This window comes from Oncorhynchus clarkii, chromosome 17, assembly GCF_045791955.1.
Source record: "Oncorhynchus clarkii lewisi isolate Uvic-CL-2024 chromosome 17, UVic_Ocla_1.0, whole genome shotgun sequence".
Lineage (NCBI taxonomy): Eukaryota > Metazoa > Chordata > Actinopteri > Salmoniformes > Salmonidae > Oncorhynchus > Oncorhynchus clarkii.
In genome coordinates, this window is record NC_092163.1 from 77,357,924 (window position 1) to 77,374,999 (window position 17,076).

At 46.3% G+C, this 17,076-nt stretch overlaps 1 protein-coding gene across 1 annotated transcript in view; it reads right to left on the minus strand.

The window, feature by feature from the left end:
- LOC139371446 (integrin alpha-7-like) overlaps window positions 1–17,076 on the minus strand; it is an 81,643-nt gene that overhangs the window by 37,833 nt on the left and 26,734 nt on the right. The window contains exons 3-4 of the mRNA XM_071111868.1: window positions 8,942–9,197; window positions 7,018–7,149 (exon numbers count right to left, since the gene is read on the minus strand). Of these exons, the coding sequence (XP_070967969.1) occupies window positions 7,018–7,149; window positions 8,942–9,197 (388 nt within the window). The remainder of the gene's footprint in view (window positions 1–7,017; window positions 7,150–8,941; window positions 9,198–17,076) is intronic.

A 17,076-nucleotide genomic window follows, 5' to 3' on the forward strand; every position in this document is an offset into this window, starting at 1 on the left:
ATCTCGTAGACAAACAGACACAAAGAACAGACTAAAGCATCTCGTAGACAAACAGACACAAAGACAGACTAAAGCATCTCGTAGACAAACAGACACAAAGAACAGACTAAAGCATCTCGTAGACAAACAGACACAAAGAACAGACTAAAGCATCTCATTAGACAAACAGACACAAAGACAGACTAAAGCATCTCATTAGACAAACAGACACAAAGAACAGACTAAAGCATCTCGTAGACAAACAGACACAAAGAACAGACTAAAGCATCTCGTAGACAAACAGACACAAAGAACAGACTAAAGCATCTCATTAGACAAACAGACACAAAGAACAGACTAAAGCATCTCATTAGACAAACAGACACAAAGACAGACTAAAGCATCTCGTAGACAAACAGACACAAAGACAGACTAAAGCATCTCGTAGACAAACAGACACAAAGACAGACTAAAGCATCTCGTAGACAAACAGACACAAAGAACAGACTAAAGCATCTCGTAGACAAACAGACACAAAGACAGACTAAAGCATCTCGTAGACAAACAGACACAAAGACAGACTAAAGCATCTCGTAGACAGACACAAAGACAGACTAAAGCATCTCGTCGACAAACAGACCAGTATTGAGCAGCTACAGGGAGACAGGTGTGTGGAATGATACAGTTTGAGTTGAGAACCAGTAAATGGAAAGGCCTAAATACCACAGAAGTCAACATTACAACTCCAGGAAGTATTTTTATCAGGCCTTTAGTGAAGGATTTACCACACAGTTTCCCTTTCACGTAGCAGCCTGATCCGCTTTTTCCTTTTACCCAGAAGTCCAATCTTCTAAGGTGATAGCTATAAAAAGGAAACCGAGGCTTTGTCCCGTTGTGTTTTTAAAAAAGCGAAATGGGACCCAACGGGTTGGGGAAATCTGAATGGGATCTAAATATATTGTTGCAGCTTTACTTACATTATCTGATAGCATATTTTATCAGTAGTTTACAACGGGGGGTTTTCTTTTAACGGAACATCGTGTGAGTCAGATATTAAAAAAAACAATCTAGAAAACGGACATTTCACTTTTCATTGGCTGTATTTATTTTGGCAGGAACTCTGGAAAACCTGGGCCTGACTGAGCTGAGCTGACTGGGCTGGGCTCACTATCCAACGATAATCTGATTTAGGAGAAACACAGTGTAAAACTGCTGCTGCTGGGTACTGACTGAATAATACGAATCACTCAGTCGAGAGACTAGGGGCCAGTTTCCCAAACACATATGAAGGCCAGTCCATGACTAAGAAGTATTTTCAAGAGACTCTCCATTAAGCATGTACTTTTAAGTCCATAACTAGTAATAACACAACTGTCTGTTTATAATTAACCAGTAATATCACTACTGTCTGTTTATAAATAACCAGTAATAACACTACTGTCTGTTTATAAATAACCAGTAATATCACTACTGTCTGTTTATAAATAACCAGTAATATCACTACTGTCTGTTTATAAATAACCAGTAATAACACTACTGTCTATCTATTAATAACCAGTAATAACACTACTGTCTGTCTATGAATAACCAGTAATATCACTACTGTCTGTTTATAAATAACCAGTAATAACACTACTGTCTGTCTATGAATAACCAGTAATAACACTACTGTCTGTTTATAAATAACCAGTAATAACACTACTGTCTGTTTATAAATAACCAGTAATAACACTACTGTCTTTCTATTAATAACCAGTAATATCACTACTGTCTGTTTATAAATAACCAGTAATAACACTACTGTCTGTTTATAAATAACCAGTAATAACACTACTGTCTTTCTATTAATAACCAGTAATATCACTACTGTCTGTTTATAAATAACCAGTAATATCACTACTGTCTGTTTATAAATAACCAGTAATAACACTACTGTCTGTTTATTAATAACCAGTCATAACACTACTGTCTGTTCATAAATAACCAGTAATAACACTACTGTCTATCTATTAATAACCAGTCATAACACTACTGTCTGTTCATAAATAACCAGTAATAACACTACTGTCTGTTTATAAATAACCAGTAATAACACTACTGTCTGTCTATGAATAACCAGTAATAACACTACTGTCTATCTATTAATAACCAGTCATAGCAATACTGTCTGTTAGTAAGCGTGCATAGCTCTGTATGTATGTCCAGTCATTATGTAATTTGGTTAGAGGATCAGGATCGATAGAGGCATGCTGCCAGTTAGACGTGAGGGGGTCAAAGGTTAAAATGGGCATTAAGGAAGTGGAGGAGGAGTGATCATTATGGAGAAGGAACAAGGCATCTCTAATGGAATCCTAGTCCTTACATAGTGCAATCGTTTTGACAAGGGCCCATAACCATCTGGTTAAAAGTCATGCTATATATAGGCAATAGTGTTCCATATGGGGACATAGTCTCATTGGTTTGTATGGAGGAGGAGGAGGTGAATAAAGAGATTTACAGGTTTGATGGGAACAATCGATGGGAACAATCGATCCGGTGGGAACAATCGATCCCACGGACAGAACGTTATTGGTTAGAGTCCATTAGCCATCTAAAAAAAAGGTAATGAGCCAGTATCTACGTATCCAAGGACTGCTGAGTTTAAACTACGCCTTCAAATGAAGACGCTCTGAAGGCTCTGTTGCTATGACCTTCACTGGAACACTGTTACTATAGGAACTGTATCACATGGCGATCTCAGAACACGTTGTTCACTGGGAGATTTGTATTTTCTAAATTCTGCTTTGCTTACTTCTTTCATATCGAAAACCTTTATTTACTTAGAAAAGTTACTTGTATCTACTAAATGTAGATAAGAATGTAGACATACAGCCAGTGGTGGATTTAGGTACAGGCGACATGGGCAGCCGTCCAGGGTGGCAGTTTGCCACGGGGCGCCCGCACGAAAAAAATCAGAATGGTGACATTTGCGCGACCGGTTTTCTATCGCTCATTTCTCTCACGTCAATGATATCATGTCACCGTGTGGGACTGTGGGTCAATTCATCTTGTCGGAGTCGGAGCCCTGATTCTAGTTTGTGAGCTAGGCTGGCTACTGCCTGGGAAGGTCTCCCACTCAGAAGTACGAGATGGGGCGGGGGTAGGGGGGCGGAGGTAGGATGACCTCAGGTCTCCCCACTGGAAGCCAGAGGTAGGGGGGGTAGGATGACCTCAGGTCTCCCCACTGGAAGCCCGAGGTAGGGGGGCGGGGGTAGGATGACCTCAGGTCTCCCCACTGGAAGCCCGAGGTAGGAGGGGGTAGGATGACCTCAGGTCTCCCCACTGGAAGCCCGAGGTAGGAGGGGGTAGGATGACCTCAGGTCTCCCCACTGGAAGCCCGAGGTAGGGGGGCGGGGGTAGGATGACCTCATGTCTCCCCACTGGAAGCCCGAGGTAGGAGGGGGTAGGATGACCTCAGGTCTCCCCACTGGAAGCCCGAGGTAGGGGGGCGGGGGTAGGATGACCTCAGGTCTCCCCACTGGAAGCCCGAGGTAGGGGGGCGGGGGTAGGATGACCTCAGGTCTCCCCACTGGAAGCCAGAGGTAGGGGGAGTGGGGGAATCTATCAAATAGAGCACCTCTAACTTTGTACAATATGAATGCAATTAGTCAAATCAGTCACACTACGAAATGCTACCAAATAAACCACAATTTATTCATAATACCGTTAATATACAGTTTCACGGACACATTGTTGCATTATTTTCTGCTTTGTGTGAAATGGTTAATAATAATATAAAACCAGTCTGCACACCACCAATTTGTCTTTGTTACTTTTCTGTATATATTTGTTACTTTTTTGTTTATATTTATATCGTTTTAAATGTCATGATTATTTATTTGTATTGTTCCAAATGTCTGAATAGAAATGACAGTTAGTGGAGAATGATGCGAACCGCCTGCCGAAGGGGGAGGAGCCATACAAGCTACAACCGCCACTGGTTAGAACCACCACCAAGGTACCCTGGACAGCTCCAGTCCACTACACTATACAGACTGACAGACGGACAGGCTTTACAGACCACTACACTATACAGACTGACAGGCTTTACAGACCACTACACTATACAGACTGACAGGCTTTACAGACCACTACACTATACAGACTGACAGACAGACAGGCTTTACAGACCACTACACTATACAGACTGACAGACGGACAGGCTTTACAGACCACTACACTATACAGACTGACAGACAGACAGGCTTTACAGACCACTACACTATACAGACTGACAGGCTTTACAGACCACTACACATTACAGACTGACAGGCTTTACAGACCACTACACTATACAGACTGACAGACAGACAGGCTTTACAGACCACTACACTATACAGACGGACAGGCTTTACTGACCACTACACTTTACAGACTGACAGACAGACAGGCTTTACAGACCACTACACTATACAGACGGACAGGCTTTACAGACCACTACACTTTACAGACTGACAGACAGACAGGCTTTACAGACCACTACACTATGCAGACTGACAGACAGACAGGCTTTACAGACCACTACACTATACAGACGGACAGGCTTTACAGACCACTACACTTTACAGACTGACAGACAGACAGGCTTTACAGACCACTACACTATGCAGACTGACAGACAGACAGGCTTTACAGACCACTACACTATACAGACTGACAGGCAGACAGGCTTCACAGACCACTACACATTACAGACTGAAAGGCATTACAGACCACTACACTATACAGACGGACAGGCTTTACAGACCACTACACTATACAGACTGACAGGTTTTACAGACCACTACACTATACAGACTGACAGACAGACAGGCTTTACAGACCACTACACCATACAGACAGACAGACGGACAGGCTTTACAGACCACTACACTATACAGACAGACAGACGGACAGGCTTTACAGACCACTACACTATACAGACAGACAGACTGTAACACAAAGAGAAATCGACAGAGATTATACACAGGTTCTACAGTAGAGAAGGGCTAGCAGTGAGCACATAACCAACACAGGGGGTTAAGGGTAGACGGGAGAGTCAGGGTAAACCAACACAGGGGGTTAAGGGTAGACAGGAGAGTCAAGGTAAGTCTACAGTGTGTTAAGGGTAGACAGGAGAGTCAAGGTAAGTCTACGGTGTGTTAAGGGTAGACAGGAGAGTCAAGGTAAGTCTACGGTGTGTTAAGGGTAGACAGGAAAGTCAAGGTAAGTCTACAGTGTGTTAAGGGTAGACAGGAGAGTCAAGGTAAACCAACAGTGTGTTAAGGGTAGACAGGAGAGTCAGGGTAAATCTACAGTGTGTTAAGGGTAGACAGGAGAGTCAAGGTAAGTCTACAGTGTGTTAAGGGTAGACAGGAGAGTCAAGGTAAGTCTACGGTGTGTTAAGGATAGACAGGAGAGTCAAGGTAAGTCTACGGTGTGTTTCACTCCCAGCTACAAACCTAAGTAGCTATTTTGAGCTACGTCCTCAAACATGGGCCAGTTGGAGCGTGGCTCCAGAGTTTTGTACACCAGCGCATCTTCATCAGGACTAGCCATGAACAAGAGCCCTAAGGCCCGAGAGAGAGGAAGATGAAGGAGAGCGAGGGGGCGGTGGGGGGGGGGGGGTGGAGGAGTGGAGGAGAGGTGGTGAGGGGGAACAGGGTGACAAAGAGAGAGAGGGAGAGAGAAAGAGGGAGTGCAGGTGAGAAAGAAATGTGCTGTGATTGTGTGTGTGTGTGTGTTCTTCTTCCCACAGTGGGTTTGTGGGTAAACCACTGGTACCCAACAGATGGACGACAAGACTGACTCACACTGGACCCAGAATTAGATCTGTTTGTGCTTTTAGCCAACTTCTCACACATGTGCTGTATGGCATTGGCATGACAGCAGAGTAGTTCGCTAAAGAACAAGCTGATCTGGGACCAGTCTATAACAGGCCCTGATGACTGTGGGATAATAATACTCTTATTATTATATTGCCGTATCTCTCACCCATGATTGGTCCATTCATGGGTAGCTACTTCATGTGGTAAAGTATTCAGAATATTGAGTGGAGCTGCCTACGGACAGGTCAGGGAGGGGCCCTACGGACAGGTCAGGGAGGGGGCCTACGGACAGGTCAGGGAGGGCCCCTAAGGACAGGTCAGGGAGGGCCCTTAAGGACAGGTCAGGGAGGGCCCCTAAGGACAGGTCAGGGAGGGGCCCTACGGACAGGTCAGCGATGGCCACTACGGACAGGTCAGGAAGGGCCCCTAAGGACAGGTCAAGGAGGGCCCCTACGGACAGGTCAGGGAGGGGCCCTACGGATAGGTCAGGGAGGGGCCCTACGGACAGGTCAGGGAGGGGCTCTACGGTACGATCAGGGAGGGGCCCTACAGACAGGTCAGGGAGGGCACCTAAGGACAGGTCAGGGAGGGGCCCTACGGACAGGTCAGCGATGGCCCCTACGGACAGGTCAGGGAGGGCCCCTAAGGACAGGTCAGGGAGGGGCCCTACGGACAGGTCAGGGAGGGGCCCTACGGACAGGTCAGGGAGGGGCCCTACGGACAGGTCAGGGAGGGCCCCTACAGACAGGTCAGGGAGGGGCCCTACAGACAGGTCAGGGAGGGGCTCTACGGACAGGTCAGGGAGGGGCTCTATGGACAGGTCAGGGAGGGGCTCTATGGACAGGTCAGGGAGGGGCTCTATGGACAGGTTAAGGAGGGGCTCTATGGACAGGTCAGGGAGGGGCCCTACGGACAGGTCAGGGAGGGGCCCTACAGACAGGTCAGGGAGGGGCCCTACAGACAGGTCAGGGAGGGGCCCTTACGGACAGGTCAGGGAGGGGCCCTACAGACAGGTCAGGGAGGGGCTCTACGGACAGGTATTTATTTTGGGTACAGTGTGCCGTCAGTCTGTTACTTTCATCTTCCCAGGCCCTCTCTCCTTTCCTGTTCTGTGCTCAGTGATCTCCAGTGAGACAGGACAGCAGGCTAGCAGCAATGTGAGAGGAGCAGCAGAGGGCAGGGACGGTCCTACCCAGGTAACTATGGTAGGGAACTGGGATCAGCTGAGCATTCAGCTGTTTCTCATCCGCCACCTCATAAGGCCCGTCGTCATAGAAACCAAGATCCAACAGTGTCTGGTTTAGCAGCTGGACACGCATCTCTCCTGGAAGGAACAGAGTTATAGGACACAGACAGACAGATAGAAAAACAGACAGACAGACATACAGAAAAACAGACAGACAGACAGAAAAACAGACAGACAGACAGACACAGACAAGCACCCTCCCCCCCCCCCCCCCCCACACACACACACACACACACACACACACGAAGAGAGAGACAACTCCCACACATAAACACATAGATATCCACTGGACACAGTCATCTCTGGGGTTACACAATGCTGATGTCGAGAACCACATGATGTAATCGTTACTCCACCTAAGGCCTGTATAACATATGATACAGTGATCCATATCTCATATTGATCACTGATGTCTCATAATGATCAGCCCAATAACTAACTGCTAAGAATCAATTACTTTGATCAATCAGTATGACTACTAAGGACAATCAGTATTATTGATTAGCTTTATAAATCAATGATTTGTCTAAGGAGAGAAATACAATTTTATGAAAAACTGAATTATGACTTTTGGGTATTTTTTAAATATGGTTATTGATAACGATCTGCTGTTTGACCTGTTAACCTGAGCGTGAGCTCAGCTAGATAATGCCACCAATATACTGATTGGCCTTAGTAGTCATGCTGACGGATCAAAGTCATTGATTCCCAGCAGTTAGTTATTGGGCTGATCATTATGAGACATCAGTGATCAATATGAGTTATGAATCACTGTATCGTATGATATACTGATTGATCTATTGGTGAGGCGGTTTTCTCTTTCTAACTATATTCTCTCTTTTATTTCACCACGTTTGAGGTCGAAACAATCATGTTACTCAGCACAGGTGTCAGTCTGTCACGGTCGTCCTCCTCTAAATCTGAAGAGGAGAGGCGAGAAGGATCGGAGGACCAAAATGCGGCGTGGTATGTGTTCATGATGAGTATTTAATAAAAGAAAGCACTGAACACTGAATACAAAACTATACAAAAACAATAAACAAATAACGACCGTGAAGCTATAAATGAGACCTGTGCTGACACACAAGCAACTAACATAGACAATCACCCACCAACAAACAGTGAAACCCAGGCTACCTAAGTATGATTCTCAATCAGAGACAACTAATGACACCTGCCTCTAATTGAGAACCATACTAGGCCGAAACATAGAAATCCCCAAATCATAGAAAAACAAACATAGACTGCCCACCCCAACTCACGCCCTGACCATACTAAATAATGACAAAACAAAGGAAATAAAGGTCAGAACGTGACACAGTCCCCAATATTTAACCTTTCTTTACACAGGTTTGTCTCATTGAGATAAAATAATAATAATAATAATAATAATAATAAAATAATAATAATAATAATAATAATAAAATAATAATAATAATAATAAAATAATAATAATAATAATAATAAAATAATAATAATAATAATAATAATAAAATAATAATAATAATAATAATAAAATAATAATAATAATAATAATAAAATAATAATAATAATAATAATGATAATAATAATAATAAAAATAATAATAAAATAATAATAATAATAATAATAAAATAATAATAATAATAATAAAAATAATAATAAAATAATAATAATAATAATAATAATAATAAAATAATAATAATAATAATAATAATAATAAAATAATAATAATAATAATAATAATAATAAAATAATAATAATAATAATAATAAAATAATAATAATAATAATAATAATAATAATAAAATAATAATCATAATAATAATAAAATAACAATAATAATAATAATAATAATAATAATAATAATAATAATGAGTATACCACCATACCTTTCCAGTTGTACGTTCCTGGAGCGCCGAACATGATGAAGTTGTTGTCTGGTGTGAAGGCGGCAGACAGGCCCTGCTGACAGAAGCCAAACTGTTCGTGTCCCTGGGGTCGCCCCTCACAGAACTTCCACTCCCCTCCGTCCAAGTCGTCCCTCTCTGTCAGGTCCTCACTCAGGACATAGCAACGCCCGATAGGGTCCCGTGTCTCAGACGGCAGGCCCACACGCTGACGCAGCTCATACAGGTGGGCACAGGTCTGGAGAGGGGTAGGGGAAGTACCATATCAGTCACTGGAAGAGACAGTCTACTACATTGCCATAACAAGCAAAAAAAAGACAGTAACTGCTCATTTGGTCTAAAATGAGTTAATGTAATTTTTACTGCATTAAATACATGCTTAACCACGTGGACAAGTATCCTGCCTCTTAGTGTATTGTGTTCAGGAGAAAATGGGGGTCATATTAGCAGTAACTGCTTAAAGTTACTGTGAAAACCAAGGTAAATAAAAGCCATTTTTTCTCAGTTCCACGCTATGAGCAGTTACTGCCTTTTTGCTTGGTAGGAAAGTACAGACATAGCCTGGTCTACTATCTACAGTACAGACATAGCCTGGTCTACTATCTACAGTACAGACATAGCCTGGTCTACTATCTACAGTACAGACATAGCCTGGTCTACTATCTACAGTACAGACATAGCCTGGTCTACTACACTACAGTACAGGTGGGCCCTGGTCTACTCACTACAGTACAGGTGGGCCCTGGTCTACTACACTACAGTACAGGTGGGCCTTGTCTACAAACTACAGTACAGACATAGCCTGGTCTACTATCTACAGTACAGACATAGCCTGGTCTACTATCTACAGTACAGACATAGCCTGGTCTACTATCTACTGTACAGACATAGCCTGGTCTACTAACTACAGTACAGACATAGCCTGGTCTACTAACTACAGTACAGACATAGCCTGGTCTACTATCTACAGTACAGACATAGCCTGGTCTACTATCTACAGTACAGACATAGCCTGGTCTACTAACTACAGTACAGACATAGCCTGGTCTACTATCTACAGTACAGCCATAGCCTGATCTACTCACTACTGTACAGACGTAGCCTGGTCTACTACCTACAGTACAGACATAGCCTGGTCTACTCACTACAGTACAGACATAGCCTGCTCTCAGATCTGTTTGTGGGCATGTCTGGAGAGTCTGGCTACTGTAAGTAACTGGACGAGTCAGTCTACTCACTACAGTACAGGTGGGCCCTGGTCTACTACACTACAGTAAAGGTGGGCCCTGGTCTACTCACTACAGTACAGGTGGGCCCTGGTCTACTAAACTACAGTACAGATGGGAACTGGTCTACTCACTACAGTACAGGTGGGCCCTGGTCTACTCACTACAGTACAGGTGGGCCCTGGTCTACTACACTACAGTACAGGTGGGCCCTGGTCTACAACACTACAGTACAGGTGGGCCCTGGTCTACTACACTACAGTACAGGTGGGCCCTGGTCTACTCACTACAGTACAGGTGGGCCCTGGTCTACTCACTACATTACAGGTGGGCCCTGGTCTACTCACTACAGTACAGGTGGGCCCTGGTCTACTCACTACAGTACAGGTGGGCCCTGGTCTACTACACTACAGTACAGGTGGGCCCTGGTCTACTACACTACAGTACAGGTGGGCCCTGGTCTACTACACTACAGTACAGGTGGGCCCTGGTCTACTCACTACAGTACAGGTGGGCCCTGGTCTACTACACTACAGTACAGATGGGCCCTGGTTTGGAGAGGGACAGGATCAGTAGCAGTAGATTCTCAGTATTTGGCCCTGGTCTACTCACTACAGTACAGGTGGGCCCTGGTCTACTACACTACAGTACAGGTGGGCCCTGGTCTACTACACTACAGTACAGGTGGGCGCTGGTCTACTACACTACAGTACAGGTGGGCCCTGGTCTACTACACTACAGTACAGGTGGGCCCTGGTCTAGTACACTACAGTACAGGTGGGCCCTGGTCTACTCACTAGAGTACAGGTGGGCCTTGGTCTACTCACTACAGTACAGACATAGCCTGGTCTACTCACTACAATACAGACATAGCCTGGTCTACTCACTACAGTACAGACATAGCCTGGTCTACTCACTACAGTACAGACATAGCCTGGTCTACTAACTACAGTACAGACATAGCCTGGTCTACTCACTACAGTACAGACATAGCCTGGTCTACTCACTACAGTACAGACATAGCCTGGTCTAGGAACTACTGTACAGACATAGCCTGGTCTACTCACTACAGTACAGACATAGCCTGGTCTACTCACTACAGTACAGACATAGCCTGGTCTAGGAACTACTGTACAGACATAGCCTGGTCTACTCACTAAAGTGCAGACATAGCCTGCTCTCAGATCTGTTTGTGGGCATGTCTGGAGAGTCTGGCTACTGTAACTAACTGGACGAGTCAGTCTACTCACTACAGTACAGGTGGGCCCTGGTCTACTACACTACAGTACAGGTGGGCCCTGGTCTACTCACTAGAGTACAGGTGGGCCCTTGTCTACTCACTACAGTACAGGTGGGCCCTGGTCTAAAACACTACAGTACAGGTGGGCCCTGGTCTGGAGAGGGACAGGATCAGTAGCAGTACATTCTCAGTATTGGGCCCTGGTCTACTCACTACAGTACAGGTGGGCCCTGGTCTACTACACTACAGTACAGGTGGGCCCTGGTCTACTCACTACAGTACAGACATAGCCTGGTCTACTCACTACAGTACAGACATAGCCTGGTCTACTATCTACTTTACAGACATAGCCTGGTCTACTATCTACTTTACAGACATAGCCTGGTCTACTAACTACTATACAGCCATAGCCTGGTCTACTCACTCCAGTACAAGACATAGCCTGGTCTGCTCACTACTGTACAGACATAGCCTGGTCTACTATCTACTATACAGACATAGCCTGGTCTACTCACTACTGTACAGACATAGCCTGGTCTACTATCTACTATACAGACATAGCCTGGTCTACTCACTACAGTACAGACATAGCCTGGTCTACTCACTACAGTACAGACATAGCCTGGTCTACTCACTACAGTACAGACATAACCTGGTCTACTCACTACAGTACAGACATAGCCTGGTCTACTCACTACAATACAGACATAACCTGGTCTACTCACTACAGTACAGACATAGCCTGGTCTACTCACTACAATACAGACATAGCCTGGTCTACTCACTACAGTACAGACATAGCCTGGTCTACTCACTACAGTACAGACATAGCCTGGTCTACTAACTACAGTACAGACATAGCCTGGTCTACTCACTACAGTACAGACATAGCCTGGTCTACTCACTACAGTACAGACATAGCCTGGTCTAGGAACTACTGTACAGACATAGCCTGGTCTACTCACTACAGTACAGACATAGCCTTGTCTACTCACTACAGTACAGACATAGCCTGGTCTAGGAACTACTGTACAGACATAGCCTGGTCTACTCACTACAGTACAGACATAGCCTGCTCTCAGATCTGTTTATGGGCATGTCTGGAGAGTCTGGCTACTGTAAGTAACTGGACGAGTCCGTCTACTCACTACAGTACAGGTGGGCCCTGGTCTACTACACTACAGTAAAGGTGGGCCCTGGTCTACTCACTACAGTACAGGTGGGCACTGGTCTACTACACTACAGTACAGGTGGGCCCTGGTCTACTCACTACAGTACAGGTGGGCCCTGGTCTACTCACTACAGTACAGGTGGGCCCTGGTCTACTACACTACAATACAGGTGGGCCCTGGTCTACTACACTACAGTACAGGTGGGCCCTGGTCTACTACACTACAGTACAGGTGGGCCCTGGTCTACTCACTACAGTACAGGTGGGCCCTGGTCTACTACACTACAGTACAGGTGGGCCCTGGTCTACTCACTACAGTACAGGTGGGCCCTGGTCTACTACACTACAGTACAGGTGGGCCCTGGTCTACTACACTACAGTACAGGTGGGCCCTGGTCTACAACACTACAGTACAGGTGGGCCCTGGTCTACTACACTACAGTACAGGTGGGCCCTGGTCTACTACACTACAGTACAGGTGGGCCCTGGTCTACTCACTACAGTACAGGTGGGCCCTGGTCTACTCACTACATTACAGGTGGGCCCTGGTCTACTCACTACAGTACAGGTGGGCCCTGGTCTACTCACTACAGTACAGGTGGGCCCTGGTCTACTACACTACAGTACAGGTGGGCCCTGGTCTACTACACTACAGTACAGGTGGGCCCTGGTCTACTACACTACAGTACAGGTGGGCCCTGGTCTACTCACTACAGTACAGGTGGGCCCTGGTCTACTACACTACAGTACAGATGGGCCCTGGTTTGGAGAGGGACAGGATCAGTAGCAGTAGATTCTCAGTATTTGGCCCTGGTCTACTCACTACAGTACAGGTGGGCCCTGGTCTACTACACTACAGTACAGGTGGGCCCTGGTCTACTACACTACAGTACAGGTGGGCGCTGGTCTACTACACTACAGTACAGGTGGGCCCTGGTCTACTACACTACAGTACAGGTGGGCCCTGGTCTAGTACACTACAGTACAGGTGGGCCCTGGTCTACTACACTACAGTACAGGTGGGCCCTGGTCTACTACACTACAGTACAGGTGGGCCCTGGTCTACTACACTACAGTACAGGTGGGCCCTGGTCTACTCACTACAGTACAGGTGGGCCCTGGTCTACTACACTACAGTACAGATGGGCCCTGGTTTGGAGAGGGACAGGATCAGTAGCAGTAGATTCTCAGTATTTGGCCCTGGTCTACTCACTACAGTACAGGTGGGCCCTGGTCTACTACACTACAGTACAGGTGGGCCCTGGTCTACTACACTACAGTACAGGTGGGCGCTGGTCTACTACACTACAGTACAGGTGGGCCCTGGTCTACTACACTACAGTACAGGTGGGCCCTGGTCTAGTACACTACAGTACAGGTGGGCCCTGGTCTACTCACTAGAGTACAGGTGGGCCTTGGTCTACTCACTACAGTACAGACATAGCCTGGTCTACTCACTACAATACAGACATAGCCTGGTCTACTCACTACAGTACAGACATAGCCTGGTCTACTCACTACAGTACAGACATAGCCTGGTCTACTAACTACAGTACAGACATAGCCTGGTCTACTCACTACAGTACAGACATAGCCTGGTCTACTCACTACAGTACAGACATAGCCTGGTCTAGGAACTACTGTACAGACATAGCCTGGTCTACTCACTACAGTACAGACATAGCCTGGTCTACTCACTACAGTACAGACATAGCCTGGTCTAGGAACTACTGTACAGACATAGCCTGGTCTACTCACTACAGTACAGACATAGCCTGCTCTCAGATCTGTTTGTGGGCATGTCTGGAGAGTCTGGCTACTGTAACTAACTGGACGAGTCAGTCTACTCACTACAGTACAGGTGGGCCCTGGTCTACTACACTACAGTACAGGTGGGCCCTGGTCTACTCACTAGAGTACAGGTGGGCCCTTGTCTACTCACTACAGTACAGGTGGGCCCTGGTCTACTACACTACAGTACAGATGGGCCCTGGTTTGGAGAGGGACAGGATCAGTAGCAGTAGATTCTCAGTATTTGGCCCTGGTCTACTCACTACAGTACAGGTGGGCCCTGGTCTACTACACTACAGTACAGGTGGGCCCTGGTCTACTACACTACAGTACAGGTGGGCCCTGGTCTACTACACTACAGTACAGGTGGGCCCTGGTCTACTCACTACAGTACAGGTGGGCCCTGGTCTACTACACTACAGTACAGGTGGGCCCTGGTCTACTCACTACAGTACAGGTGGGCCCTGGTCTACTACACTACAGTACAGGTGGGCCCTGGTCTACTACACTACAGTACAGGTGGGCCCTGGTCTACTCACTACAGTACAGGTGGGCCCTGGTCTGGAGAGGGACAGGATCAGTAGCAGTAGATTCTCAGTATTTGGTCCTGGTCTACTACACTACAGTACAGGTGGGCCCTGGTCTACTACACTACATTACAGGTGGGCCCTGGTCTACTACACTACAGTACAGGTGGGCGCTGGTCTACTACACTACAGTACAGGTGGGCCCTGGTCTACTAAACTACAGTACAGGTGGGCCCTGGTCTACTACACTACAGTACAGGTGGTCCCTGGTCTACTACACTACAGTACAGGTGGCCCTGGTCTGGAGAGGGACAGGATCAGTAGCAGTACATTCTCAGTATTGGGCCCTGGTCTACTAACTACAGTACAGACATAGCCTGGTCTACTCACTACAGTACAGACATAGCCTGGTCTACTCACTACTGTACAGACATAGCCTGGTCTACTATCTACTGTACAGACACAGCCTGGTCTACTATCTACTGTACATACATAGCCTGGTCTACTATCTACAGTACAGACATAGCCTGTTCTACTATCTACTGTATAGACATAGCCTGGTCTACTATATACAGTACAGACATATTCTGGTCTACTCACTACTGTACAGACATAGCCTGGTCTACTATCTACAGTACAGACATAGCCTGCTCTCAGATCTGTTTGTGGGCATGTCTGGAGAGTCTGGCTACTGTAAGTAACTGGACGAGTCAGTCTACTACACTACAGTACAGGTGGGCCCTGGTCTACTACACTACAGTACAGGTGGGCCCTGGTCTACTCACTACAGTACAGGTGGGCGCTGACTACACTACAGTGCAGGTGGGCCCTGGTCTACTCACTACAGTACAGGTGGGCCCTGGTCTACTCACTACAGTACAAGTGGGCCCTGGTCTACTCACTACAGTACAGGTGGGCCCTGGTCTACTACACTACAGTACAGGTGGGCCCTGGTCTACTCACTACAGTACAGGTGGGCCCTGGTCTACTACACTACAGTACAGGTGGGCCCTGGTCTACTACACTACAGTACATGTGGGCCCTGGTCTACTACACTACAGTACAGGTGGGCCCTGGTCTGGAGAGGGACAGGATCAGTAGCAGTACATTCTCAGTATTGGGCCCTGGTCTACTCACTACAGTACCGGTGGGCCCTGGTCTACTACACTACAGTACAGGTGGGCCCTGGTCTACTCACCACAGTACAGACATATCCTGGTCTACTATCTACTTTACAGACATAGCCTGGTCTACTCACTACAGTACAGACATAGCCTGGTCTGCTATGTACTTTACAGACATAGCCTGGTCTACTATCTACAGTACAGACATAGCCTGGTCTACTAACTACTATACAGACATAGTCTGGTCTGCTCACTACAGTACAAGACATAGCCTGGTCTGCTCACTACTGTACAGACATAGCCTGATCTACTATCTACTATACAGACATAGCCTGGTCTACTCACTACTGTACAGACATAGCCTGGTCTACTATCTACTATACAGACATAGCCTGGTCTACTCACTACAGTACAGACATAGCCTGGTCTACTCACTACAGTACAGACATAGCCTGGTCTACTCACTACAGTACAGACATAACCTGGTCTACTCACTACAGTACAGACATAGCCTGGTCTACTCACTACAATACAGACATAGCCTGGTCTACTCACTACAGTACAGACATAGCCTGGTCTACTCACTACAGTACAGACATAGCCTGGTCTACTAACTACAGTACAGACATAGCCTGGTCTACTCACTACAGTACAGACATAGCCTGGTCTACTCACTACAGTACAGACATAGCCTGGTCTAGGAACTACTGTACAGACATAGCCTGGTCTACTCACTACAGTACAGACATAGCCTGGTCTACTCACTACAGTACAGACATAATCTGGTCTAGGAACTACTGTACAGACATAGCCTGGTCTACTCACTACAGTACAGACATAGCCTGCTCTCAGATCTGTTTGTGGGCATGTCTGGAGAGTCTGGCTACTGTAAGTAACTGGACGAGTCCGTCTACTCACTACAGTACAGGTGGGCCCTGGTCTACTACACTACAGTACAGGTGGGCCCTGGTCTACTCACTACAGTACAGGTGGGCCCTGGTCTACTCACTACAGTACAGGTGGGCCCTGGTCTACTAC